The sequence below is a fragment of the Epinephelus fuscoguttatus genome, linkage group LG15, assembly GCF_011397635.1.
Source record: "Epinephelus fuscoguttatus linkage group LG15, E.fuscoguttatus.final_Chr_v1".
NCBI lineage: Eukaryota > Metazoa > Chordata > Actinopteri > Perciformes > Serranidae > Epinephelus > Epinephelus fuscoguttatus.
Window position 1 is genome coordinate 24,179,939 of NC_064766.1, and position 27,198 is coordinate 24,207,136.

General features: G+C 42.2%; 1 protein-coding gene across 1 annotated transcript; it reads right to left on the reverse strand.

Moving 5' to 3' along the window:
• Window positions 1-2,852: 2,852 nt before the first annotated feature.
• Window positions 2,853-24,683, reverse strand: LOC125902347 (leucine-rich repeat-containing protein 52-like). Its single transcript, XM_049598612.1, has 2 exons — window positions 23,635-24,683; window positions 2,853-11,938 (listed from the first exon to the last, which is right to left on the reverse strand). Exons 1-2 carry the CDS (start codon window positions 24,281-24,283, stop codon window positions 11,610-11,612), a joined length of 978 nt encoding a protein of 325 aa, XP_049454569.1. The 5' UTR covers window positions 24,284-24,683; the 3' UTR covers window positions 2,853-11,609.
• Between the last annotated feature and the right edge of the window lie 2,515 nt (window positions 24,684-27,198).

Sequence of the window (27,198 nt, forward strand, 5' to 3'; positions counted from 1 at the left end):
TCTAAATTGTCCGTAGGTGTGAATGTGAGTGTGAATGGTTGTCTGTCTCTATGTGTCAGCCCTGTGATAGTCTGGTGACCTGTCCAGAGTGTACCTCGCCTCTTGCCCAATGTCAGCTGGGATAGGCTTCAGCACCCTCCCCACGACCTCTAACAGGATAAGCGGTTATGGAAAATGAATGAATGAACTTTGTTTTTCTCGCATGCCTCCACAGTGAATGAAGAACCAAAAAATGTTGAAAATTCTTGATAAATTAAAGTCATAAAGGGTCCATGTTGAACAGCAGCATAACTACACTGAACAACAGATTAAATGCATTCAGTTAGATTACACTCAAAATGTCTCAGACGTTTTCCTTTTCCAAGATCATCTATTCACCTGACAGGTGTGGCACATCAGGATGCTGATTAAACAGTATGATTACTGCACAGGTGTGTCCTGTGATGGTCCCAAAAACAGGCCACGCTAAAGTCTGCAGTTTGATCACACAACACAATGCCATAGATGTTGCACGTTTTCAGTTTCACTTGCAGGTCAGTTCCCCGGCAGAAAGGGCCGTCTATGTGGTAAGTACTGAGCATTCAACTGGATGAATGAGACATGGATTAAATTGCATGAGTTGAAGTTTGTCAATGTTTTGATAGTTTTGCTGTTTTTAAACGTGGACCTCTTTTACTCTAGTTCATCAAGAATGTTCTCCAGGTTTGGATTCTTTGTTCACCATGGAGGCCTGCAAGAAAAACTCAGAGTTCTCCACAAATTCAAAGTACCATGGGGTAAGTAACTGACATAGAAATGGTCATTTGGGGGTGAAGTATTCCTTTAGACTGTAAATATAGGGGAAAAGCTGGCTCTGTCCAAAGGTAGCAGAATCCATATACCAGCACCTCTAAAGCATCAGCATGTTAATATCTCATGTTCACTTCACATAAAAATCAGTATAAACACATCAAGTCACTGCTACTGGCCAGGAAATCCTCACACAACCCCTTGTGAAAGAGTGAATAGCACCTTTTTGTGTTGTTGTTAAATATAGTTTTTATATGGATTACACAAACAAGATATTTTGTGTGAATCAGTGAGCTGTACAAGTACTGGTAAAGGATTTCTTAGCCTTGGATGAAGCCAAACTTGCTGTTTCCCAGTCTTAATGCTCAGAATCTGCTGGCTGCATCTCCATATTTACCGTACAGACACGCTAGAGTGGCATTAATCTCCTCATTTAATTCAAGGTAAAAAAGCAAATACACATACTTTTCTTAATACCAGACTCCTCTATTGTGAGAGCAGACAAATACGCACCTGCAAAAATATAAAAAAGATCGAAATAGAGATGTCTGAAGGGAAACTGACAGGTGCAAAAATAGGATTTATGGCCAAAAATATCTCCAGACGAGATAAATAAAGTATGAGAGGGATAAAGAGAGACATGCTGGAGATAAGAGGAACAGAATGAGTCAAAGGAAATTAAAGACCCTTTCATGCTCCACGAGAGTTTGTGCAAAAATACCCCCAGACCAATTTACAGATTCCCTGTCTCAGTTTGAAATATAATTGTGCTGCTTTTGAGTTGGAGCTTAGTGTGAGTAAGCATCTCGTTATCTCACTTCTGCAGCCAGCTCTATTGGATTAACATAATTGTGAACCAGTCTGGGCACCCCAGAATACACTCGTGTACAATGCAACACATATCCAGCTGTGAGTGTGTATACCCGTGTCAGTTCACTTGTGAGGAAGAGTTTGCAATGCATGTGTGTATTTGTGCAGCTGTATCTGTGAGTTAGCAAAGCTCTGACAGCAAACAAGACACATAAGTATTTAGAGTTTAACAGCTACGAAATTTAATTTTGAAATTCAAAGCATTGAAAGGCAGTGAAATGTTTTACTGTGAAAATATAATGATATGGTTTCTGAATGTATTTGTCTATTCTGTCCTGGGTAGCCTGGTTCTTGCTATTTAAAAATTCCCAACTTGAGTTTCTGATTTTGAGTTTGACCAATTAAATTTGACGAATATTCTGTTTTCATTTTTAGATTCAGATTTGACCAAGCAGCAGCCTCTGGGGCCAAAAAACGAAGCCATCTCTCAAGTGCTAAAGCTGCAGTTCCGCAAATGGCCACTAGAGGCTGGCTCCAAGAGCGAGTCATAGACCTCCATGTTAAAATGCTCAAATTAACAGCAGAAATAAATATGTTTACAGCCTGGTACAAAAAGTAGTTTAGGTCTATATAGCTAATTTCAACATTCCTGACAACTGTACAGGGGGTGGATTTTTATATGACTCACCGGTTTGCATTTAATTAAGACTTTAAGTTAAGCATTATTGAGGGCCTTCCCTTCCTTCACCAAAGCTCCACCCTTCATTCAAATATGGTCAGTTCTGGCTCAAAAAACAAAATGGCAACAGCTGAAATGTCGAACTGGAGGCTGCAAAACGTTGGTCCACAAACTAATGGGTGACATCATGGTAGCTAGATCCCTTTTTTTTTTTTTTTTTGCAGTCTGTGTATTTGGATGTTCTATTTGATTTTATTTAATTTTTAGATTTGAATTTGACTATTGAATATCTAAAACTTTCATTTTTTGTATCTAAACTTGTAACACTAAAAAAAAAAAACGAATTAAAATTTATATTTTTAAATTGCAAATCAAGAACTTGCATATTTTAATTTCATAGAGGTGAACTCAGAAAAGCTAAATTCAGATCCATGGTTTTCTATGTAAAATATATTAATGCTTTTTGGTGCTACTTTAAATTTTGATATGAAATGTTGCTGTTTAAAAAAAAAAAAATCAAATACTTTTGTCTCCTATTTGCTTCCATACAAAGCCCCAGTGTAGACCATAAGGCCACCGTCCAGGTCTCTGCCTTGGATGCTAATTAGATACCCGCAAACCTTCCAAATACCCAGAGAGCAAAAGAGGGGAAAAGTACATTTAAAGAGCAGGAGGAGAGGTCGAACAACAAGACAAAGCAAAAAACACTTCTCCAGGCAGAACTGTGACGCACAAAAGGACACACAATCTCCTCTCAAATGACCTTTTATTGCTGGGGAAGGATACAGAGTTGGCAGGCCCCTGAGCCTGTGTGCAGATATGTAACAGCAGTAGGACCATCCTCCTCTCTGCCAAGTGGAGGCAGGGACTCACTCTTCACCATCAATCAATAGCCACTGTGGCAGAGGAGGGCAGAGCAGAGCTAACGAGTCCATTAGAAAAAATAACATAGGATGGAACACAATCATTTCATTAGGTTGAAATTAATCCAGCTGATGAACAATTTCTAGTATAATATGATGACGATAACTCATTTGTGTCCCTCTGTCTGTGCTTCAATGAGGTCAAACTCTGAAGTGACAAATGACAGCAAAAGAAAGCACAAAGCAGGAGCACTCATCACACACTGTATGTTTACAACTGTAAGCATAAGAAATATATTGAACTTAATATAAGTTGCAGCAGTTCCTTTATGTTCCAGCTCAGCACAGCGGTATGGGGAGGTTGGATTTAGCCGACGGTAATTTGGTGCTGTCATCCATATGTGGCAGTGAGTAATGATGAAATTTTCTTGAAATAACTGAAACACAGGCACCCATTTTCCAAGCGCCAGTCTCTGGAAATATAGCCCACATTTCTAACTTTGGTGTAAGTAATAGCACTGCTCCGTGACTAAAGGATTTTGGTCCTATTTTGTGTGTGTTTGTGTGTGAGTGAGCGTGTTTGTAAGTAGATGTGTCAGAGGGCTATTACGGTCGGTTAGAGCCGCTCTTACTTGATGTCACATCTCCCATCTGCGGGCGTTTTACAGTGGCCGCTTTGCCCTCAGCTCAGTGGATGCACACAATGGTGCAAACAACCGCGGGCAGGAAACACGCCTGCAGGAGATTCTGCGTCCAATAGCTGTGTGCATTTCCTCGTCTACTCGCTGCACTGGCTCGCAGTCACAGCTGTGCTATTGATGTGACCCTAACAAGCTCAGTGCATCTCTGTCCTGAAGCACATCCTGACCACTACCTCGGCCTGGCTGGTGAATGATGCGAGGAAAACAAAAATCCATTCTCAAGCACAACAACATCCCCGTTAATACCACTGTATGTCAACTTAAAGAGATAGTTTGACATTTTAGGAAAAATGCTTTTTCACTTTTGAAATGAGCAGATTATTGCCACTCTAAGGTCTGTATGTTGAAACCACAGCCAGTAGCCTGTTAGCTTAGCTTAGCATTATAGCTAGGCCTAACAGTTGCCCAGCTAAATGCAGGGCATGCATTATAAGTTTAACAAATTACGCATTCAGAATTCAAAAACTGAAATAAAATGGGGCAGGGTGGTCTATATTTAGTTACTATATAGTAAAAGTGAGTGACTGTCATCAGCTATGTTTCTAGTCAAGGGAATATTAAACAAACTTTTGAAATCTTGCAAAAACAGAAATGTGAATTAGATGCATTTCCATCGGAGTGACCATCGGTTTGGAGCAAATACACTAGGCTCTGTTAAAGGCGCTGTATGTAAGAATGTGGCCAAAACGGTTACTGCACTCAAATTCAAAATACTGCCGCGAGTCGTGTCCGCCCCCCCTCCCCTACAGATTCGAGGTTGCTGGACAGCGGCACGCTGGAGACTGATTTGTTTGCCCACGGGTGGCTGCCGTGGCAGGGCCGCGTCGCTGCGTCCTTGATCTTCGGTTTTCCAGGGGACCGTTCAAGCAAGTCTGGCTTCTCTGCTGCTAACGCTGCTGCCGGGATACAGCTGAGGAGGAGCCGGCTGCTAATGCTATGTACCGGGACACTGCTAATGCTGCTTGCTGTGCTGCTGTAGCTCAGTCGTAACTGTAACTGATGCTGAGACTCTACTGACTGCGTGACTGGTAGACGGCGGTGGGTGGCGCAACAGGCCAAAACACAAATTCAAAACATAAACATGATTTGCCGACCGTAAAAAAAATTTAAAATGCGAATATTCTGGCTGTACTATTGTTGTTGGTGAGATCAGTATGTTACATGAACATTATTCCTTAGTCTCTGTGACATATTAGGATGATTTTACAACTATTTGCTTTAGATTTCTTACATATAGCTCCTTTAAGCCTAGTTTTACCAGAAGTTGCCAGTATAGGCTACATTTTACGCATGGCTGTGATCCATCAGGTTATGCAAAGTGTAGGTGTGTTAAAAGGTGGCGAATAGGCTATGTTTTACGCTTTAACTGTAATCCGGTTAAGAGCTAACCTGATGGAGAATAGGGACACCACTTCCCCTCACGTGAATGCGCAAAACCAAGGGGAAGGGCCAAGACAAGGGCTAAGGGGAAGAAATGGAATTGGTCCTAGGTCTGTAAGGGCTTAGGGCTTGAGTCAACGAGTCTTTAAGGGATCCATTTGGGATTGGGGGACTGTGAAATGGATCTGTCATCCATTTCCATTCATCATCTGTCTGGCAAAGAGGTCATGGCTGGGGTTAGCACTAGCCAATCACAGCACAGTGGGGCAGGACTAGATGGAAAAAACAAACAAACAAAATCTGTTCTGGCATGTACACTACTTTGTGCTAACAATCCCACATTGCATTGTGGGATTGTATTGATGCAAAATATATCTATGTTCTCACAGTTGTGTGACTATTTCTGTTTCCAGGCTTTATGCTAAGCTAAGCTAACAAACTACTGGCTGTAGCCTCAGTGTACAGACATGGAAGTGGTATCAAATTTCTCATCTTAGTCTTTGCATGAAAGTTAACAAGCTTCCTTCCCAAAGCGTCTCTTTTAAATTTCAGATTTTTAGTTAGTGTCAGTAATGTAGCGTTAGTGAGAGCAGAGCACTTCTTTGAAGCTTTTACCCAGTACTCAGAGCTGATTCGTGAGTCGATTATGGAGGCAGAGCTGATGCCTTTGTCTCTGTGTGTTTGAGCACATACATACATGTGCCTAAATAGGCTACGGTCTGAGTTTGCAGTGTGGGCGTGTAAAAAGTGCAGAATATTGAAATTCAGGTCATCCATTTAGTACATTATTGAAGCCCAGCATATTCAGCTGCTTTACATCACCTCAGAGTGCCAGTATAGAGCAGAAACTGTCAATTCTGAGAGTTTTCAGAGCCAGGTGTTTGCCATGTGTGCCGCACACAGGAACAGCAACTATGTACATGTTTATTACTTGTCATTCCATCTGTGTCACTGTGCTGACATGTATTAGGGCAACCAGCTATCCTATTTCCAGGCTCCAGCCTCATCCTTGCCTGTGGCATAACATGGCCTAATCAGCTTGCTCGGCAGAATGTAATACACACTCACAGCTGAGACTAGCCCATATATGCATGTTTTGTATGTAGATATAGATGAGTTTACCACACAGACCTCAATAAACATGCACATTATGCAATGCATTTTGTATATACTGAAGGAACCCATGCAAATATCACACCCAAAGTCATGTGAGAGCAACCAAATGTGGGCATCTTACAGGTACAGTACATGGGTCACTATCTTGGGTTGGCATCCAGTAACAAATGCCATGCCAGTAAGTTTAGGTTCATCCATGCATAGTTATGCATACTGCCATGAGTCAACCTCACTCCCTTATATGATGAGGGAGTGCAAGCAAACCCACAAGATTCACTCCTGACTGTCTTTATCAGTGGTGGAAATGGAATTGGGAAAACTTGGACCAAGACTTCCTTTTTCTAACACCACATTTTCACTAACTGCAAAACATTCTGACTTTTCAATGCAGGAAAATCAGAAATGTAATTTATAACATCAATAATGCATGAGACCAGGGCCCTGAAACCTGCAACACCATAATGGAATGCAGTCAACATTTTGATTATTTAAGGGAAACTTGTGTATTTTTCAACCTGGACCCAATTTTCCCCGATGTTTGGATCTAAGTGACTACTGGAGACAACAGTATTTGAAATTGGTCCAGTAATGAGAGAGAGGGCTACAGCCACAGTGACGAAACAGACTGCAATGTAATCACACTGGGCAATTGTGCATCCTCAAGTTATGTCCACTAAAACTGTTTGTTTTTGTCACAGACAGGCTCAGATTGTTATTATAAGTGACTTGACAACATTACGGAAAGGACCCTACTGAAAAATAAAGTACTTTCCTTACCCTTTGCTGGACTATTTGTTACTGTGACCAAGTCTTGTTCTGAAATGTCGCGAGAGGTAACTTGTTGCAGGAATTACAACAATGGAAGCGTTAGGGAGAGTTGTGGAAAGAAGTGCCAGGAAGAGTTTGTTGGGTTACAGAAAGCACTAACAGATTTTCAGTGTCATGGCTGTACATTTGGCTGATTTTGGCAATGTGGAAAAGTCTGCAAGGTTTCAGAACGAAACTTCTCCAGGCGAGGCTTGGTTACTAACACTAACAGTAGACTAGTGAAAGGTATGGAAAAAAAGGTTGAGCAAATGTGCACTGTGACTTTCAACACATTTTGACTCCAACCTTGTCACAAATTGCCGCTTGGTTGTGGACATTCCATGTCTACATTTGATGTGTAGCCTGGATGCATCTGTTGTTGACGTTCTGGGATACTGTGTAAACTTCAGCCTGTTACATGCATTGTGTCTCTTTAAAATGCACTTCCATGTTCACAGGAAATGTAAAGCTTGAATACAGTCTCTTTCAAAATAAACACACAACGTCAATACAACACTGTGAAATGACGTTGTTTTCCCTCAACAACAAATGTGGTTACGTTTAGCCAACACACGCACATGGTTAGGTTTAGATAAAAATAACAGGGTTTGGCTTTAATTTCATAGTGGACACCCTCCAGGGTGAAAGTCCTGCCCGCCCTACTAGGGCTTTTCACCCCCTCAACTTAAGTTGTTGTCCAGCCACGTCCCAGACTTTTCCACATTGTTAGTTAAATACTGAATATTTAAATATTCAGTCATGATGCTGAAAATCTTCTAACACTAAGCTAAGCTTTCTGTATCCCAACACAATTAACTCTCCAACTCTCACGAACGCTTCCACCGTTGTTTTTCATGCAACAAGTCTAGAGACGTCTCATTGAGTGCGACTTGGTTGCAATAACAAACAGAGGTATGGAAAATCATTCCATTTCTCAGACAGGTCCATAATCTTGTCAGACACTTCTAATAACAATATACTGCTGATGCACAATTGCCCATAGTGACTGCATTGCATTTTCATAAACTGTTGTTCACTTTCGTCAGTTAGACATATAAAACATGGCAAAATGGGGTCCATATTGAAAAACATGAAGTTTCCCTTTTAATTACATCTGTGCTTATCATGCTATGATAAAAAAAATACTTAGCATTTGACTCCCATCCATAACCAGCATGTTTATACTGTAGAGTGCACTTCTATTATACTGTTAGTTAAACCAGTAACTTTGTATTTGTAGTTCATTTTGGCCAGCTCCCAACAATATGCACATGGGAGTGCCAGTAGATGTGTGAAGAAATGTTTCTCAGTCGTACTTCAGGTCACATTACAGAAGGACGACAGATTGTGTGGAGTCAGAGCGCAGATTAACCGCTCTGTCTTCACCACATTTTATAACAAGTGAAAGTTGAATAATGCCAAGATAACTTGTCATTGTGGAAAAAGCACAATTTGTAGTAACAATATTAGCTCAGTTTTATTCATGTGTCCCAGTAAGCCATGATAGTGTAGCTGCATGCACGATACCCAAACCCTGAAACTGAAGCAGCTAAATGGAACTCAGCCATCATTCATTTTATTAATGATGATAAATTGTTTGTGCTTTTCTCACTGTGATGTCAGAATGCCCTCTTGCCTTAATGGTGCAGCTGCAATATATCACCATTATTCAGTAACTTTCATACATCCAAAGATTTGAACCCAAACACTTTCATAATAAAACTTTTATAAAGTAAAATCTGCACAGCATAAAATGAGGGGGAAAAACAGCTGGTCCAAACATCATGAAAGGATGCCCCTCCTCCCAGGTCCCTCAAAAGGTCAATTTTGTTCTTAGATCAGGAAAATAATTCTGAGACACAACAGATTTTACATTTATAGCACACATACCGAGCACACCATATCACAGCAGCTATTTCCCGAGTCCAGCAAGCTCCATTCTAAATTCATAACAGTCAATGTCAGGGTCCATGAAGTGGTACAGCCAGATAAGCAAAAATATGGAAGTGGTCATTCTGTGCTAAGTTTTTGAAACTGGAGACAAAAGCTGAAACAAAGCAGGTGTTCATATTTAGCACTGAGGGCAGAAATGATTCTGTTTCCTGTTTTACCTGACGGCATCAGCTGTCTTATTGCTGTAAAAATATAGATTCATTCAACACCAGGTTTGGAGGAAATTCCTTGTGTAATCAAAGAAATTATTTGGTCTGTTGTCAGGTTTACGTATTCTAATAACAAACAAAATCCATCCAAATGAGTCAAGTAATTTTAATTACTGCAGGAGGGGGACAGTGTGGGTTTTCTCTGGGTCCTCCAGCGTCCTTACAAAGTCCAAAGACAGGCACGTTATGTCAATTGGGGACTCAAAAATTGCCCATAGGTGTGAATGTGAGTGTGAATGGTTGTCCGTCTCTATGTGTCAGCCCTGTGATAGTCTGGCGGCCTGTCCGGGGTGTACCCTGCCTCTCGCTCAGTGTCAGAGGGCATAGGCTCCAGCCCCCCCCATGACCCTGTATCAGGATAGAGCTAGACCTGACTTAACTGAATAGAAATGTATATGTTATTTAAATACACAAACCTGGCAACAGACCACATAATTTCTCGTGTAAATAAAAGACTGAGAAATTAGGAGCACAGATGTTTTTAAAGAACAAGTCTAAAATGATTACACTGTATGTAAATCCTGTTTCCTTCCTTTAATGAATAGTATTAGCTTGTACACACCTCATAAGGCTTTTTGGTGCATCAACAGTGCATGCAGAAACAGATAGGACACTGCACTCAAACCAGTTACCCAACAAAGAGAGGATGAAGTAGAAATCAATTATCACACTCTCCTGTTTACTTGCCATCCAGCAGGGCCCGCTGCCAAACAGTCCTCAGCAGTTGGCACACGCCGACTTTCAACTTCACAAACAGATCTTCAACACAAAATGCCTCAACTGCAGTTTGTTTCTGGGCTAATAGATGAGGGGAGGTGAACTATCAGCACAGAACCACACACCACTGGACCAAAGATGGACACGTTCACATCTGCAAAAGCTGAATGCAACCTGCAGCTGCATGGTACACACACTAGTGCGTACATGCATGTGCACACATTTATTCATCTACACTGACATAAATGCATTCTATGAGTGCATTTAATCCTCTCGTTTTATACCTATGAGTAGAATGACCACACCAGTTTAAATTTCCTGTAGAGGCTGTGAAGCTGAGTCACAATCTTCTTGCTATGTTTGTTGCCATTATGGAGGTCCACTGGTAAATATACTGAGCACAAACAATATTATTCGATTAGAGAGGGACTCTTATTGTAAATAGTAGCATGTGTATATATTTAACCTGTATATACATAATTTATAATATGACATGTTTGTTCCCAGTAGCTGAAATTATGACGGTCTGAGCTAGACTTTGATGAGTACTGCTGCTCCTTTGTTGGTTACAGCTGGACCCAGATGGTTGTCAAAGGAATAGTTGGACATTTTGGGAAATACTCTTCATATGTGGTATCGCCAGGAGTTAGATGAGAAGATTAATACCACTCTCATATTTGTCTGTTAAATATAAAGCTACAGTCTGCAGCCAGTTAGCTTAGCTTAGCTTAGCTTAGCTTAGCTAGGTCAAGACTGGAAATAGGCAGCCCAGTCATCAGAAGAAAATTTTGGCATTGTATGTTTCTGCAAACCATAAATATGTTACATTTGTACATTTCAAATGAAGCATATCAACACGTCTAAAGTGACGTGGTACATGAGCTGACCAGACCAACAAACAACAAAAACTGTTGTGTTTTAATGAGTCATTATTGACATTGTAGCTGCTTTTTTGTCACCAAATGTGGGTGTTTTTTAGCAACGCATTGCTGTGGTTCTTGCCAGGATAAAGTCACAAAAAGCAGACACATGGACATATCCACTAGAAATAATGTGCAAATGTAACATAACGGTGGTTTGCAAAAACATACAATGCCAACATTTTTTCTGACGATTGGGTTGAAATCATGATGGTCTGAGCTGGACGTTGATTAATACTGCTGCTCCTTTGTTGGACATTTTGGGAATACTCTTGTAAGCTGTATTACCAAGATTAAGATGAGGAGATTGATACCACTCGCCCTATCAAATATAAAGCAATAGGCTGCAGCTGCTTAGCTTAAGATAAAGCCTGGTAATAAAGGAAACAGCTATGTGTGTGTGTTTGCATACATGGTCAGTAATACCCAATGATTAGGGACCTCCACAATGGCAGCCAGAGTGTGTGTTACATCACCTGAAAGCCCACTACAAATGCGAAGAATGGCATTCCACATTTCTGTTGAATCCTCTCTTTTCTCTTTCAGAGCCGAGCCTGTTGAACAGACTCACTTTGACTGGAGTGTAATTAGACTTCACAGACAGTCCTGGAAGTTGACAGGAGGCACTGTAGGAATCCACGATGGGCAGAGTGGGATTAAACATTTTAAACAGTATGTGACGTTTTCAAATTCCCGTTGCCATGGTCACTCCTGGCATGCGACGTGTGACCCGTCTCACCGGACTCCTCCTCGTCATCCGGATCCAGCTGTTCGTCTTTCTTCTTGATGTAGCGCTCATAGAGCACCATAATGACGCCCATCACCCAGGCCGACACGGTGCCAGCGGCAAATATGACAAAGCCGATGAGGACAAAGAAAAGGTAGTCCCAGGAGCCCAGAGTCTGGTGACACAACGTCCGTAGCTGGATGCCCACCTCACCCATGCGACGGCCCTGCATGTCAGCAGGTGAGCCACACACCGTCTGGCCCTCATCTGTCACACAGACACACATCAAGAAGGGGTGATTAAGGATTATTCATAGCTCAGAGGAATACATCAGCTTATGTGGTGAGGAAATAGCTTGTAAAAATTGTGAGATGAAAGTGCATTTTCCCCCTTTTCTCATACATAAAATTTCCAGGCACAAACAGGTCAGCTGTCCTGGAATGGCATGATTCAGACTATTGAGTCATCTTGTTTTGGACTGTATGTGCAGGGTTTGCATTTCTTTGTGACATTAATCCAGGATAGTGACATTCTTAATACACACAGAGTCCTTTGACAGTAGCAAGTAAATCTGAATCATAGGTCTTTGTCTATAAAATACTGCTTTTGTTTTGTGAACCACATACATGAATAATTAATTGTAAAGCTCCTGACAAATTGGTTAAAAAAAATCTTTATTTTTCTATAACATTAAATATTCATAACTAAAAAAGCAACTGTCTAAATTGGAAATGTGATCTGAAATTTAGGTATTATTTAATTAAGTTCCCATGAAAACTTCTAGCATAGGGCAATTGGATTTTACATATTTGCCACAAACAAAATATTGGACGTAGCAATCATGACGTCACCCTTTGGTCTGTGGATGTCTTGAAGCCTCAAGTTTGGCATTTTGGTTGTTGCCATCTTGGTTTTTAGGAGCCAGAAGTGACCATATTTGGGTGAGAGGTTGGTGCTGTGGAGCAGTGAGGGGTGGATCCAGTGGCGTAAGGTCGTTACAACAGGCCCCAGTGCACACTATTATGACAGGCCCTAAGGCACCCTAGATACTAGGTATGATAAATGGTAAATGGACCTGCACTTGTATAGCGCCTTTCTAGTCCTCTGACCACTCAAAGCACTTTCACACTACGAGTCACATTCACTTATTCACACACATTCATGCACTGGTGGCCGAGGCTAACATACAAGGTGCCACCTGCTACACAGCTTTAACACACTCACACAGCAATGGAGCAGCCATTGGGAGCAATTTGGGGTGCAGTATCTTGCTCAAGGATACTTCGACATGCAGGCTGGAGGAGCTGGGGATCGAACCACAGCCGCAATTATGCGCCTAAACTAGCTACAGTATAATCATCTCATCACATGATCAAATAGAGACTTGACATCTGATAATACCAACATACATATTACCCAGTAATCATCATCATCACATATATATGACAAAAATACCAATGGAAATAAGAGATAATTCATTTAATTGTATAGTTTTTTATACCGTATTTATAGTTCATGGAGAGTAGGCATGTATTTTATAATATATTTTATTATAGATTGCTACCAGCTATTCTACAAAAAAGAAAGGAAAAACATGATGGAGATGGGTTTGCCTTTTTTTAAAGGGACATATAGCAAATGGCAAACAGAGTTTTTCTTTAAACATGGGCATATTTCTAAGGTAGCGGGGCCCTTTTTTGACCGATATACTGTATAGTTGGAGGGCACAGTCTCGCTACTGGAGCCAGCCTCAAGTGAACTGTGGTTTTTGGCACACCCATTTTTCAGCCACAGAGGTTGCTGCTAGACATTTGCGTGTTTCCTGTAAAAAACTAAAAATACTGATTGGTGTTTACAGTAGCCACCTTTCAGACTGACAGTAGCTACTAGATCAGCACTGAGAACAGCCATGAGGACAGCCCCTTACTGTTAGTCAAGGACTTCTCACCATCACCGTTGCCTATGCCTGCGGATTCTACCCATTTATTGGACAGGGATGAAATGGAGGAAGAAGACGACCATGATGTTTTTGTTCTAGGAGTGAGACATGTGAGACATATGATAGGCTAGTGTCCATTTTACTAAATAACACATTAACTTAGTTAATCACAGAAAAAATAACGTCTAAAAAAATTACTGTTGATTAATCACGTTTTGTTGTACCCTTTGACCCGGTGCGTCATTGAAGGCCACAGTGGCTATATCATATGATGGACACAGACAAGACGACGTTGCTTGGAGCCCTGAATGGAACAATGACAGTTAAAAAACACCCAGATGGAACTGTTGATAGGAGCACTGTTCTCTGCAATTTCTGCAGTAAGGAATTTTCGTACCATCAGAGTACTGCAAGCCTGAAATATCAACTCAACATAAAGCATTTAACAGCGAGCCCGGAGGTCTGAGCTAGCTTAGCCTCTGATGCTAGTGGTAGCAGCCAGCCTCGTCAAGCCACACTCAGCCAGGCGTTCAAACTGAGTAAGTCTACCTGTAACTGCCTTACAAAATGGATTGCAACGAACCGCAGAGCAGTTTCGGTGTGTTCAAAATCCAGCAGCTTTACTGCGACACATCTGTAAAAATTCATTTGAATTGAATTTTTTGAAAATACCTTCACAGTAAAAGTTGATGTATGCAATTAATTTAGATTAGTTAATCACAGAACATGTAATTAATTAGATTATTTTTAAAATACTGGCCTATAGCGCAAGACATATGTGATTTTTTTTTTTTTTTTTTAAAAATTGATTTTATGGGAGCTTTAAGATTTTAATATTCAAAAACCGAGCTAATCTGCTTCATCAGGTCTTTGATGGACACTGAAGGCAACACAAACTCACAAGTAATATTATTTTAGGATTCGAAAATTGTGACATCATCTTGTTCCAACTGAATCCCACCCACCTCAAAGCAGTGAGAAAACTAATAAAAACACAAATTACGTGTGAAATAATTAAAACTGTTTTGACTTTGGATGCAAATAATGTTATCATAAAGGACCCCATCACTCAGAGTAAGAACCTGATTGAAAAGACATGTCAGGGCCTTTAAAGTGCATTTAACTGCTGATCTGCTTTAAAAATATCAAGTAACTTTACTTACATACGGCAAACATACACACAGCTTTGGCATATAATCATCATAAATATTTATCATCACTTAAATGATCCTTTGATGCTGGGAGAGTCATAACAAAACGCACAAGTAGTATAGCAGAGAAAATATACATACGGCATTAAATCAAGGAGCCTGTTAAATAATTCATATATTACTTTATATCGTTTTGCATAACATTTGTACATGACAGCAAACAGAGCTGAAGATATCCGGGGCATATTCAGGCTCAAACAGCTAAAAGACGTACATACAGAAAACTGCAGCAGCATAACAACAGTGCCTTCTTTATCAGAAAACTACAAGGCTTTAGGAGCTTCACGTGTGGAGTCTTGAGTTGGTGCAGCATTGAATTACCAAAAAAAAAAAAAAATCATGGATGAATTATTCAAACTCCTTTTTCCCTCACAGGATTAGAGAGTGACTTGGGCCTTTGTGTCTGCCTGAAACCACTGATAATAAGGTTTCTCATCATCAAGCGCCGGGTATGACTATGACTAAGACCTCACTGAAATCCACAAATCCTAATAAAAATGTTGAGTTCCCTGTCTTTCAGAAAACTACAGTAGATGAATGCAATTTTAAAAAGACCTATCAGTCAAATGCGCCGCATGACGGATGTTGAGCTCCGCAGCAGCTGACGGGAAGCATTTTTCAGAAAATAATCCTAAAGCCTGCTTGAATCTTTTGTGACTGCAAGCAGAAAAACAGCACAACACAACAGAGTGTTTCCATCTCCATACGGCCACTGTTTTTAATTGGCTTCTGTTTTTTCCAAAGCCTTTGTGCAAGGGGGAAGTCCCGCTGGGAGAGATCAAAAGACTTGGAAGTTTCTGCACAGGGAACAGTTTTCTGTAACCCTATTTCTACACCAACAGCCTTAAATTATACATCCTCTTTTTGCTGGTGTTTTTGCTGTGAAATAAATGCAATTCTTGCATATACACAGACCTTAAGGATACAGGGAAATCTGTAGGATCTGCATTGAGACGTGCTGCTTTGACTGTCTGCACCCTGCAAGATATTTTGGGAAAAGCTGGACCATGACAGAATTATTGCATAATTATTGTATTATGTATTTAAAATCTCACATGAATAATTCATTGCTATTGTAGTGGTGTTATAGATATGTTGTTGTTGTTATTGTTCTTGTTGTTTTTCTCACCCTCCTAGAGCTTGATGTTAACGGCATAGAATTAATGAAATGTTTGATGATGAATTCAAGTAGCCTTTCAAAGACTTCCCATCATGTTCCAAGTAAACGTACTACATTGGAACTGAAGAATTTAGAACTGAAGAAGCTTCTTGGATGAGAGGCAAAACGTCTTCAAGAAACGCAAGCAAGTCCCGTTGCCTACGATATAGCACTTATGATTACCATGACCTGGATGACTGAGAATCTTCACCGACATCGGAGCAACACCGCAAATTGATGTTATTGTCCTTCAACAACAAACACACGTGGTTAGGTTTAGAAAAAAATGACAGGGTTGGGCTTTACATTCATACGGACAACAACATTCATACGTTGTTGTCCGCCGTATTTCTCCCTGATACCGTAAGGTACACACTGACGGTGGCTGGGTTGGTCCAGACAGCACCAACCTATCTGCATGGGTTGCTGTGGTAACGATGCAGCATCAGTATAGCTAGGCTGGTGATGTGGCTTTCCAACGTGGAAACATGAGAAATGGAGGCGAACAACGACTGTTCTCCACGTAGAAATAATAAGTAATAAGTAATCACAGAAAATATTCAGTGTCAAATTTATCATTATGGATTTATCTTACAAAGTCTCTAAAAAGACACCGCAGTTCAAGGCTGGATTACAAAGCCTCTGAAAGGGATACAGTCGCACTGGAGCCTTTGTTTGAACTGCACAAAGGTCAACATTAGCTTATAGGCAAAATTAAGTAAGACTTTCTCATGCAGCATTCCAGAGATATTTAACATAGTAACGTTATGTAATGTACGACATTGTCAACCCCAGACTTAACTTCTATAGTGTCCAGTATGTCCAGCCCGTTCTCACTCCCAACTTGTCGAATATCGCCACTTTGTCGGTGATTTCAGGGACAGAGAGCAAAGCAGAGAAGCACCTTTTACAGCAGGATGATATGCACTGTGCACATCAGTTTGTAACACCACCAAAAACTACCATGATATATTGAGCAACAAAGCCCATACAGACTACATAGGTGGGAGTGGAGGTGGATGGGTCAAACAAACTCTGGACTTTCACCCAGGAGCTCGCTGGTTGTTTCCTGTGTGAATTTTCAGTCAAGATGTGGTGTTTTTTTCTAAACCTAACCGCATGCTTTGTGGCTAAAGCAAAGGGAATCAATCTAAAAATGAAGTGTTTTACCTACATTGTAAGTTCATTTTAAAATAGACTGTATGCATGTAAAGAACTGTACATTTCCTGTGAAAATGGAAATGTATTTTTTTTAAAGAACACAATGCATGTAACAGGCATAAATTGATAAGCAGTCCATGAATGTCCAATACAGACACAAGGAGGCTACCCATAGCCTGTCATATTTTGATGTGTATGTCCACTGACAAAATGGCGGTATTTAATGAGTTAGGATGAGACAACATATACTCACTCCAACCTCGTCACATATCGACGTTTAGTCATGGACTTTCCACATCCAGATAAGCTATGCAAGCTACCCTGGCTGTGTTGGTTGTTGATGTTCTGGGATGACGTGTCTAGTTCAGCCTCGTACATTGTCTTCTTTTAAAATACACTTCCGTTTTCAAAGGATAATTACCGTTTGCATACAGTCTCTTCAAAAATAAGCACACTACGTTGGTACAACACTGCAAATTGACTTTTTTTTTCCTTCAATGACAAAAGCACATAGGTTTTGTAAAAAACAGAATAGTTTTTGGCTTTATAATTTTATGTTATCTTATGACATGAACACCGCTCTCCTGTGTGAGAGTCAATGTTTGTTGGACACATCCACAACTCATCACACCCACCCTACTCGGAGTTTGGCCACCTTAACTTCCATTCTTTGCCCACCGCATTTCCCCAACGGGTGCCGTCAAACTATAATGGCACCCGGCCACATATCATGCCAACGCAGCTTTTTCATCAATGTCTGACGCCAGAGGTCACTGCCCCAGTGTTGGATTTTGACGACTTCAGAGTGAGGCCAGGTTGAATGAGAATTTGTCGGTACGTCAGATTTTTAGTCCTGTTCAACTCTTGGTAGTGAGACAGACACGCACAAAGCTTAGCTGGAAAAGCTCTGCTTCAGTGATACAGTATCTTAACACAAAAGACATTTATCCGATTGGAGAGGCCAGAGTGTCTGAACTGATTCATTCTGATTGGGATGGCATCTCAGACCACTTTCAAATGTGGTTTGCAAAACTTGCCTTCCCTGTGGCGTCTTTGCTATCCAGACTTTTTAAAAATCAATCTGGATACAATCTGCCAAAAAACTGATCTGGGCTGGCAGTGTGAACAAGGCCTCAGCTGACTATTTTAACCATCACTTTTAGCTAACTTCTCCGCCAGCTCGCTAAATAGTTTCCATGCACTCTCAGTAGCAACACGTGGTGTTAAGGTGTTATAACTGACTCAGGCAGGCTAGTAGGAGGTGTGATTAGACAGAGGGTGAGAGGGATCATGCCGTAGCTTTCAATCAAATCTCTTGATAAGTTAATTTCATGGGCACGACAGAATGTACTCTTTCTTAATATTTAATTCATTCTGTGCATAAATCTCCCCTCTTATCCTCAGAGAAGCTCTTCTGTGGCTCGCAGATCTGAAAACGAGCGTGCAGCTGAAGAACAGGAGGACAGTTAGCCTCTCTAAGCTCCATCTACCACAGAGAATTCAAAGCATACTCTGATCCTCTCAGAGGCTGCTGCTGTGCACTGTTAACACAATATGCTCGAACAAACACACACATCCATCCATGCACACACACATGCATGCTCCCTCTTAACATATAAACATGCAAAAAAAAAACCTCCACGAGACTTAACTTCCCTCTTTCTATCTCTGTCCTTGCAGAGTCTGCTAATGTGTGTGTGCACGTGTCCTTGTGTGTGTGTGTGTGTGCCTGACAGCGAGGAAGGAAACCCTTCTGGCTTCACCCCCCTCCCCCCCAAAGGGACTGGCATCAAAGAAGAGGGCTTTCCCTCCCTCTTTCCCCCATCCACACTGTGCTCTATTTCTAGACGCTCTCCTTATATAACAGCTGAAAGAGTGCTAATCTAGCCAGGAAGGCGAGACAGAGGAGAATCTGTTGGTTCCTTCCTGAAGCTTTCTCTCTCACTCTAGCTATTAATGCCTCTCCCTAAACCGAGGAGACAAGCGAGCCGTGTTGCATGAGCCAGGTGAGACCCAGACGAGGGCGAACAAGGCTTCGGAGACGGAGCTCGCAGCTGAAACATAGTTGTCTCCAAGATGTTATCCTTCTGTCTCCCCTGCTCCCCCCGAAGCAGTAAAAGTGTGCTATATCTGTGTGTGTGTGTGAATCAGTGAGTGTGTATTTGTGAATTTCTGTGGGTGTATGACTTTTCACATGCGTTAGGAGACCAGGTTTAATAGAGGATGAGGTATTGCCTGTGCTGTCTGATTGAAAGAGATGGACAGACTGTGTATACATAACAGAGGCAGAGTGTGTGTGAGAGTATCTATGTGTCCGCCTTCTCCCTTGCTGGCAGCTGTCACAGTGAGAGGCTCCACTCCAAATTAAGCGAAACAAAAGGCAACGAGCAGCAGGAAAATAGGACAGCTCTTGCAGGACTCGCTTTTGGACTGGGCCTAAGCTGCACAGGGACCATGGTGAACTATAGTGTGTGTGTTTGTGTGTGTGTGTGGGAGAGAAAAGCAAGGGATGCCTTTTTAGTAAGCGTGACGAGTGTATTATAGCTATGGTGTTAGAATTATGCCTGGCTTCTTGCTCAGTAAGACACACTATAAATAGCAGCTGCCCTTTTGCATAGTGACACATCCACACCAAAGCACGAGCATAATAACTCAAAGTAAGAACGATTGCGGGATATGAGACACATCTGTCAACTTGACAGTAATAAAACAGGGGGGGGGGGGGGAATCGATATTTGATGGTGCAGCTATGATCTATTAATCACCACTGCGCTGAAATATCCCAATAGCTGGATAAAATACAGATTGATTAGTCATTTCGAGATAAAGGACTCTCTTGTTTTCCTCCTAAACTGCAGAGCTGAATTAATGAACACAGTTGCCAGAGGAGAAATCTAATGGCTCCCTGCCTCCGATCTCCTTTCACCCTCTTTGCTATTTGATAGTCTGAATGCTGTCACGCTCCACCGCCGTCACCTGTGTCTCATCCCTCTGAAAGCTGAGAACTTAGCAGACTTTGCCAAACTGAATGGCGGTTACATGCGTGTGTATATATGGTATGAGGACGTGTTTTGCATCACACACTGTGTCTACCACAGCTAATATAATTGAATTGTGGGGGATGATAACATGGTGTTATCTGTAGCGTGTGCTCAAAGGTGCAGACATGCATTTTTCAGTAACATGATGTGAGGGAAATCCAGCAGTGAGGACTCTGCGAGTGGTTAATAAGGTTGTTATCATGGGGTTATTGCTTCCTTAAAGGAGTCTGAGGGAGAGTTTTACTGCCATTTTGTAGAAGTCACTTTAACTATTATGATTCTGTTTTTGGGGTGGGGAGTTTGAACCCTGGGTTGGGGGAGTCCTTCTATGCGGAGTTTGCATGTTCTCCCTGTGTCAGCGTGGGTTTTCTTCCGGTATCCTGGCTTCCTCCCACATTCCAAAGACATGCAGGTTAATTGGTGACTCTAAATTGGCTGTAGGTGTGAATGTCTCTATAGCCCCTTTTAGATAGGAATTGTGCAAATTTGCAGGAAAGCCCAATCAGTCTTTTTTCAGCATTGGCAGTATAAAAACAAAATCGAGGAGTGCAGCAAAATGCCGCCTACCTACTTTTGCTTATACAGAATGCACCATTTTCGGGGCAATGTGAGCAAGTAACAAAACGTGTAGCTCAGCATGTGACATAAACAGTGACGTGGCAGGGAAGCTGTGGCTGGTCAGTCCTTCAGCGATTCTCTCATAAGTCGGCCCGTTCTTCACCGTTCCCATCATTTGGCGGTTAATTTGGCGTCATCAACAGCTCCTCCCACAAGTCATCAACAGCCCAACTGAAAGGGATCCGCCAATATGACTACCCTATGAGGCGGAAAATTGGGCACCTCAGATCAACTCGCCAATCCGGCTCTGTGTGTCTAAACGCTCGCAGCTTGCCGGCAAAACGGCCCAAAATTCGCAGAAAATCTGGCAGTGTGAAAGGTGCTTATGTGTTAGCCTTGCGATAGTCTGGCAGCCTTTCCGAGGTGTACCCCACCTCTTGCCCAATGTCAGCTGGGATAGGCACTAGCACTCCTGCGACCCCTAACAGGATAAGCAGTTACAGAAAATGAATAAATGAATGTTTACTTTTTAGTAAGTCACCTTTGATATGGGCTTATATATCAAATTATCCATAATTATCCATAATTTTTACCATCTATGGCTAGTACCCAAATTCAGCAGTTGCAAACATGATCATTGCATGTGTCTTGGAAATATTTGTATGCATACATTTGTAATATATCACACTTCAAATGTATTTTTGTATGCACTGATTTCATTACATACAACATTACACATGACATATGACTTTAACTTTTCTGGAAATTCTTCATCTAAGCTTCTCATCTTTCACAATGAGCCAATCATCTGCCTTGCAGAAATAGTGAACTTCAAGTGTCCTCCAGCAGTCAGGTGCACTGTGCCCATGGTGCGAAGTGTCATTGCTGCCACAGTAGGTGGCAGCAGATGGAGGAGGCTCAGTGTTGGTGCTGCAACTAGTAGCATACTGACAGCCTCTGCATCATTTGTACAAACGGCAGCTGCTTTTAGCATTTTTTTTAATCCATTTTAACACGGACATTTTCAGCACGTTTGTGACCATGCTGATAGCTGCTGTCGTGAAAGGAAAGCTTTTTTTGTCAGTGTCTGACGCTGGAAGTCACTGACCGAGCGCCAGTTTTTGACGACTTTGGAGTGAGACCAGGTTGGTAGTGCAGATGACCATTGAATGTGTGCAGCTGTGATAACAATGGCTGTAAAAGATGAAATTTGGCATGTGGATGAAAGGGCACTTCAGCATCTCCAAAAAAGACTCTCTTGCACACTTACTGCTGGTGTGCCATTGGATACGCTAGGCCTACTGCTTGTGCATTCCACTGAGCAGAGTTCAAACATGTGCGCTTTGGCTACTTGTCTGTGCCTGAGACTGCTCTTGTGGGAGGGTTTTTGGCAACACATTCTCACTCTGACCTCGTCACATTTCGACATTTGGTCATGGATTTTCCATGTCCAGATACAACATGACAGGTACCCTGGGTGCGTTGGTTGTTGATGTTGTAGGACGCTGTATCAAGTTCTGCCTGTTACATGCATTGTCTTCTTTCAAAATACACTTCTGTTTTCACAGGAAATGCTCACTTCACATACAGTCTCTTTCAAAATAAACACACTACGTTGGTACAATACTGCAAATTGATGCTTGTTTTTGCCTTCAACAACGCACATGATTGAGTTGAGAAAAAAAGGCAGGGTTTGACTTTAGAATCTTACGGGATGCAAACGCTGCTTTCTCGGGTGAAAGTCAGTGTTTGTTGGACCCATCCACCACCCCTCCCTACTGCCCTAGTTGGACTTTCGCTGTCTTAACTTATGTCCTTGTCCCCCCTGCGTTTCCCCCTGACGTTGCCTGGTGCCGTTAAACTATAATGGCAACTGGCAATGCATCAAGCCGACGTTAAAGGATGGCTTTTTCATTGGTTTCTGACACTGCAAGTCACTGCCCAAGCGCCCGATTTCGACAACTTCAGAATGAGCCCGTGGGCTTTCAGTACTTCAATGATACGAAAATTCCTTACTGCAGAAATTGCAGAGACTGGTGCTCCTATCAACATTTCACATTTATTAAATATAAATGTTTTATTTACGGGGCCAAGCATCATCTTGTCTGCCTCCATCATGTGGCCTTCAGTGACACACCGGGTCAAAGGGCACCACAGGTCAAGATTAATTAGCTTAATTATTTCAACATGTTTTTTCTGTGATTAATTAATCAAAATTACCATAATACCATGTGCCAATGGCGGCAAAGGCACCTAAGACTGCTGACCCCTCCTTTAAAGGGTTTAATCAAATTACCATACCACCATATTCCACAGAGAGCTGGAGGAACAGGGGTCAGCAGGGACCTAGTAGCACATTTTTGCCCTGGGCTGCAACACATGGTGGCAAGAACGATTTTTCACAACCTGGCAACCCAAGAGTTGATTTTATTAATTGCTTATAACTGATATGTATATAAAGCATAAGTAAATGATTTGTCAGGTATTTATAACGTCAACAATTGTGCCCCCGTTATAGAGGGGGCATTATTATGAAGTGGTAACATTTAATTTTATCTGCTCTTTAACTTGTCTGCTTTCTCTTTCATAACCATTTCTAAGATGATGTTTTAATTATTAAACGTTGACAGCTGTATTTTTAGTGTGACAGGTGCTAGACAGACAGATAAGTTTTCATATTTGTGCAGGCTCATTGTTGAGGGCTACCACCAGCAAGGGGCCAATAGTTTACATAACCGGGTATTATCTAATAATTAATAACTGGAGCACAGCAGTCCTTATATGTGATTGGCTCTCAGGAGCCTATTTCAGGAAAGAGCAACAGTAAAAGGTCATGTTGTGATTATGTCACCCTATATGCATTAGAATAAAGCAGAATGTATAATTAATAAAACCTTGGAACTTGAAGCCCTCCAAGTGGACCCACAGGCACAGGTCCTCGTTGTCGCACTCGCAGCTCCACGGGTTCCCGCTGAGCCCCACCGAGCGCAGCGCAGGCAGCGCGATCAGGGAGGTGATGTTGAGGACCGTCAGGTTGTTCCGACTCACATCCAACACCTGCAGGGCCGCGTTCTCCAAAAAGGCGTCCTGGTGAATCTCCGAGAGCCCCGGGTTGTCGGTCATCCTCAGCATCACCAGGCTCGCCAAGGGGCCGAACGTCCGGTCCTCGATCCGGATCAAGGTGTTGAAGGAGAGGTCCAGGTAGGCCAGCTTCCGTAGATTCCCAAACGTGGACTCAGATATCTCCGTGAGGGAATTGTTGCTGCAGTCCAGGTACACCAGATCGGAGAGGTAGTTGAGCGCGAGCGGCGGCAGCTCCACTATACGGTTGTTGGAGATGATGAGCTGCCGCGTGGCCAGCGGCAAGTTGACCGGGAAGGTGGTCAGGTGCTGCCCAGCGCATTGAACCACGAGCTGGTCATCACACACGCACCTGTCCGGGCAGCCCGAAGAGATCACCGGGGATGCGTTCACCCCCGCGGTGAGGAGAAACAGAACTATGAGCCGCAAGGGTTGCGCGTTTGGCTGCGGGGCAAGACGCATGACACCGCCGAGGGCTTCATCCACCCCGTGTGGAGAGAGTCAGGCGCGGTCACATTCTTCATTGATACATCCTCACCAAGTTGTTTGTCTCAGAAATGATTTCCACAGAGGTCAAATCTAACGCTTGCCCGTGGCAACCTCTCGCGCGTAATGTCTCAGTTCATCCTGTCGTTGCTTCTGGATCCAGCGCGCACCCACTGTCTGGAACTTGACAGCCACACGCCGTCATGGTGTTGATCAAAGTTCATTGATTCATCGGGTTTCTCCCATCAGCTATTCGCACCCTGTAAACGCTCACAACGTCCTCTCATGCTGCGCTGCTTGCAATGATCACGGTCAGTTGTTCCACTACATGTTTGCCATCCTCTCGCTCTCCAAAACTGAATCCAAATGAGGGGGGCGCACTGAGCTGCGCGCGGATGGGGGTGGGGGGTGCGCTGTGGAGTGATCTCATGCTTTGGAGTGAGCTGGAGCGAAAGGGGAAGCTCTGGGCCGCAGAGTTAATGGACGTAAAATGAAAAAAGGCCAGTCAAGTGTGATCCATGCATGTTTGGAATGGTCACAAAGGCAACCTGAAGTGTGCATATAAGATTAAAAAACGTGTGTCTGTGTCTGTGCATATAAACATCTATTTGTGTGCATATATGTTGGGTACTTTTTTGGAGCTTGCCTCAGGTGTGTGTGTGTGTGTGTGTATGTGTGTGGAGGTGGAACAAAATGCAGGTGCACCTGACACCTAGGAGGCATATTGCATGAGATCAAATCACATGGGTTTTTAGGCTTTGGAAACAAGAGAGTGGGGCAGTGATAACAATGTGCTGAGAGGGGGGATCCCTATCAGCCTATCTACACCACTCAGACCTATATGTGCAGTGAGGCTTTTACAATAATGTCTGACATATCAGCCATAGGCAACCAGCCCCCCCCCCAATTGAAAGCGCACCCAGTATATAGGCAGCAGATGATGGGACGAGATGAGATGGGACAGGGTGGTCTCAGGCAGCAGTTGTTTTTCTCCTCTCTCCAGTCTCAGTATGAGTCCTGAGTCTATTCTTGGTTCTCTGTGTAGGTGTTGAAGTGCTGAATCAGACTCAGCATGATGGAGGAGGAGGAGGACAGATGTGCCGCTGACAGTCCGTGAAAGAAACTACCCCGAGTCGACAGTCAGCAACCGGCTGCACGCTGACCAAACTCACTCTTATTCCCTTCTCTCACGCACATCCACAAAATGAAGTTGAGCCTCTCTCTGGTCTGTGTTCCCCACTGTCAAAAATAGAGCAGGAGGCCTGTAGGCATGTATAACCTAATGCTTTTTCACACTTGCCATCCTGTGGACTGAACTAATCCACACAGCTGTTTTGTGTCAAGGATGTTCAGTGACTTTATGAGGACATCTAGTGACGGATACTTGGTAATGTTTTACACGGTGAACAAGTGCCATACAGTAATCTTCTTACAGACTTTATTTTCTGATGCATGGTTTGGAGCCTGACTGGTAATTACCCCAGACCCATGCTTAGGAGGGACTATCCAGATTTACCTACTTTGTTATTTTGGATGGCATATAAAGCACCAATTTATTATATAACTCTTGAACAAGCAGTTGAAATGAAATAGCTTCCCAAAGATGCCAAAGATAACAGATGTGCCAGGCTGACTTTTGGGTATAGTGTATAAAATAGTGCACAGACCATATAGAATATTACCACTTGGTGAAGGAATGGTGCAGCCATGGAAAACACAAAGTCTCAAGCTTGAATATCTCACTAAACATCATACGGCTTCATTGGGAAGTTGAAACAACATGATTCCATCAGACTGGACAAGAAGATGGGTCTAACAGATTTGAAGGGTAACTTCAGCATTTTTCCAACCTGAACCCTTGGCCCATGTTTTTGTGTGTAAGTGAGTAATGGAGACAGCAGTTTTTGAAACTAGTCCAGTATTGAGCAACAGCACTGCAGACAGCAGCGGCAAAACAGGCTGCAATGTCATCACTTGGGGCATTTGTTGCACCGTCAATTTATGTCCACTACAAGTGCTTGTTTTTGCCACTGACAGGCTCAGATGTTATTATTAGTGTCTGACAACATTATGGAAAGGATCCCTACAGAGATAGACCGATTTGTTAACGAGTAAGATCCTTTTTGTTTGAAAGGAAACAGCCCTGAAAATCACGATTGCTAAACCCACCAGACTCCATTTAAATAAACTGTCATTTTATTATCATCAAACAGACTTCCTTTAAAGTTGAAAAAACAAAATAAAACTCACAAAACTTGTCTTGGTTTGTCTTTTCACTGTTCCAACTATCATCAGGTCTGGTTTGGTTTAAATAAACCTTTAATTCACCCACTTAGAAGTGAAATATGCTGGCTCTATACACACTAAAATTACTGATTATTTAAATGGAGTCTGGTGGGTTTGGAGATGGCGAGATGGGGCTGTTTCTTGTCAAACAAAAAGGATCTTACTCTTTAACAAAAAGGTCTATCTCTGTAGGGATCCTTTCCATAATGTTGTCAGACACTATTAATAACAATCTGAGCCTGTCAGTGGCAAAAACAAGCACTTTTAGTGGAAAATTAAATTTGAGGTGCAATAAATGCCCCAAGTGGTTACATGGCAGCCTGTTTTTGCTGCTGCTGTCTGCATTGCTGTCGGTCAATACTGGTGAAATTTAAAAAACTGTTGTCTGTTGTCTCCATTACTCACCCTTCAAGATCTCTACAGAGATAGACCTTTTTTGTTGAAGAGTATGATCCTTTGTATTCACCCAGAAACAGCTGTGAAATCACTATCACCAAACCCACCAGACTCCATTTAAAGAAACAGTAATTTTAACGTGTATGGAGCCAGCATATTTTCACATCTAAAGAAATGAATTTCAGGATTATTTCGACCAGACCAGGGCT

Excerpts from the sequence above, each read along its gene's own strand:
- LOC125902347 (XM_049598612.1), bottom strand. The coding sequence starts at position 24,283 with ATGCGTCTTGCCCCGCAGCCAAACGCGCAACCCTTGCGGCTCATAGTT. Across the intron at positions 11,939-23,634 it reads GGAGGGCTTCAAGTTCCAAG|ATGAGGGCCAGACGGTGTGT; the intron begins GTTTTATTAATT and ends TCTGTGTGACAG.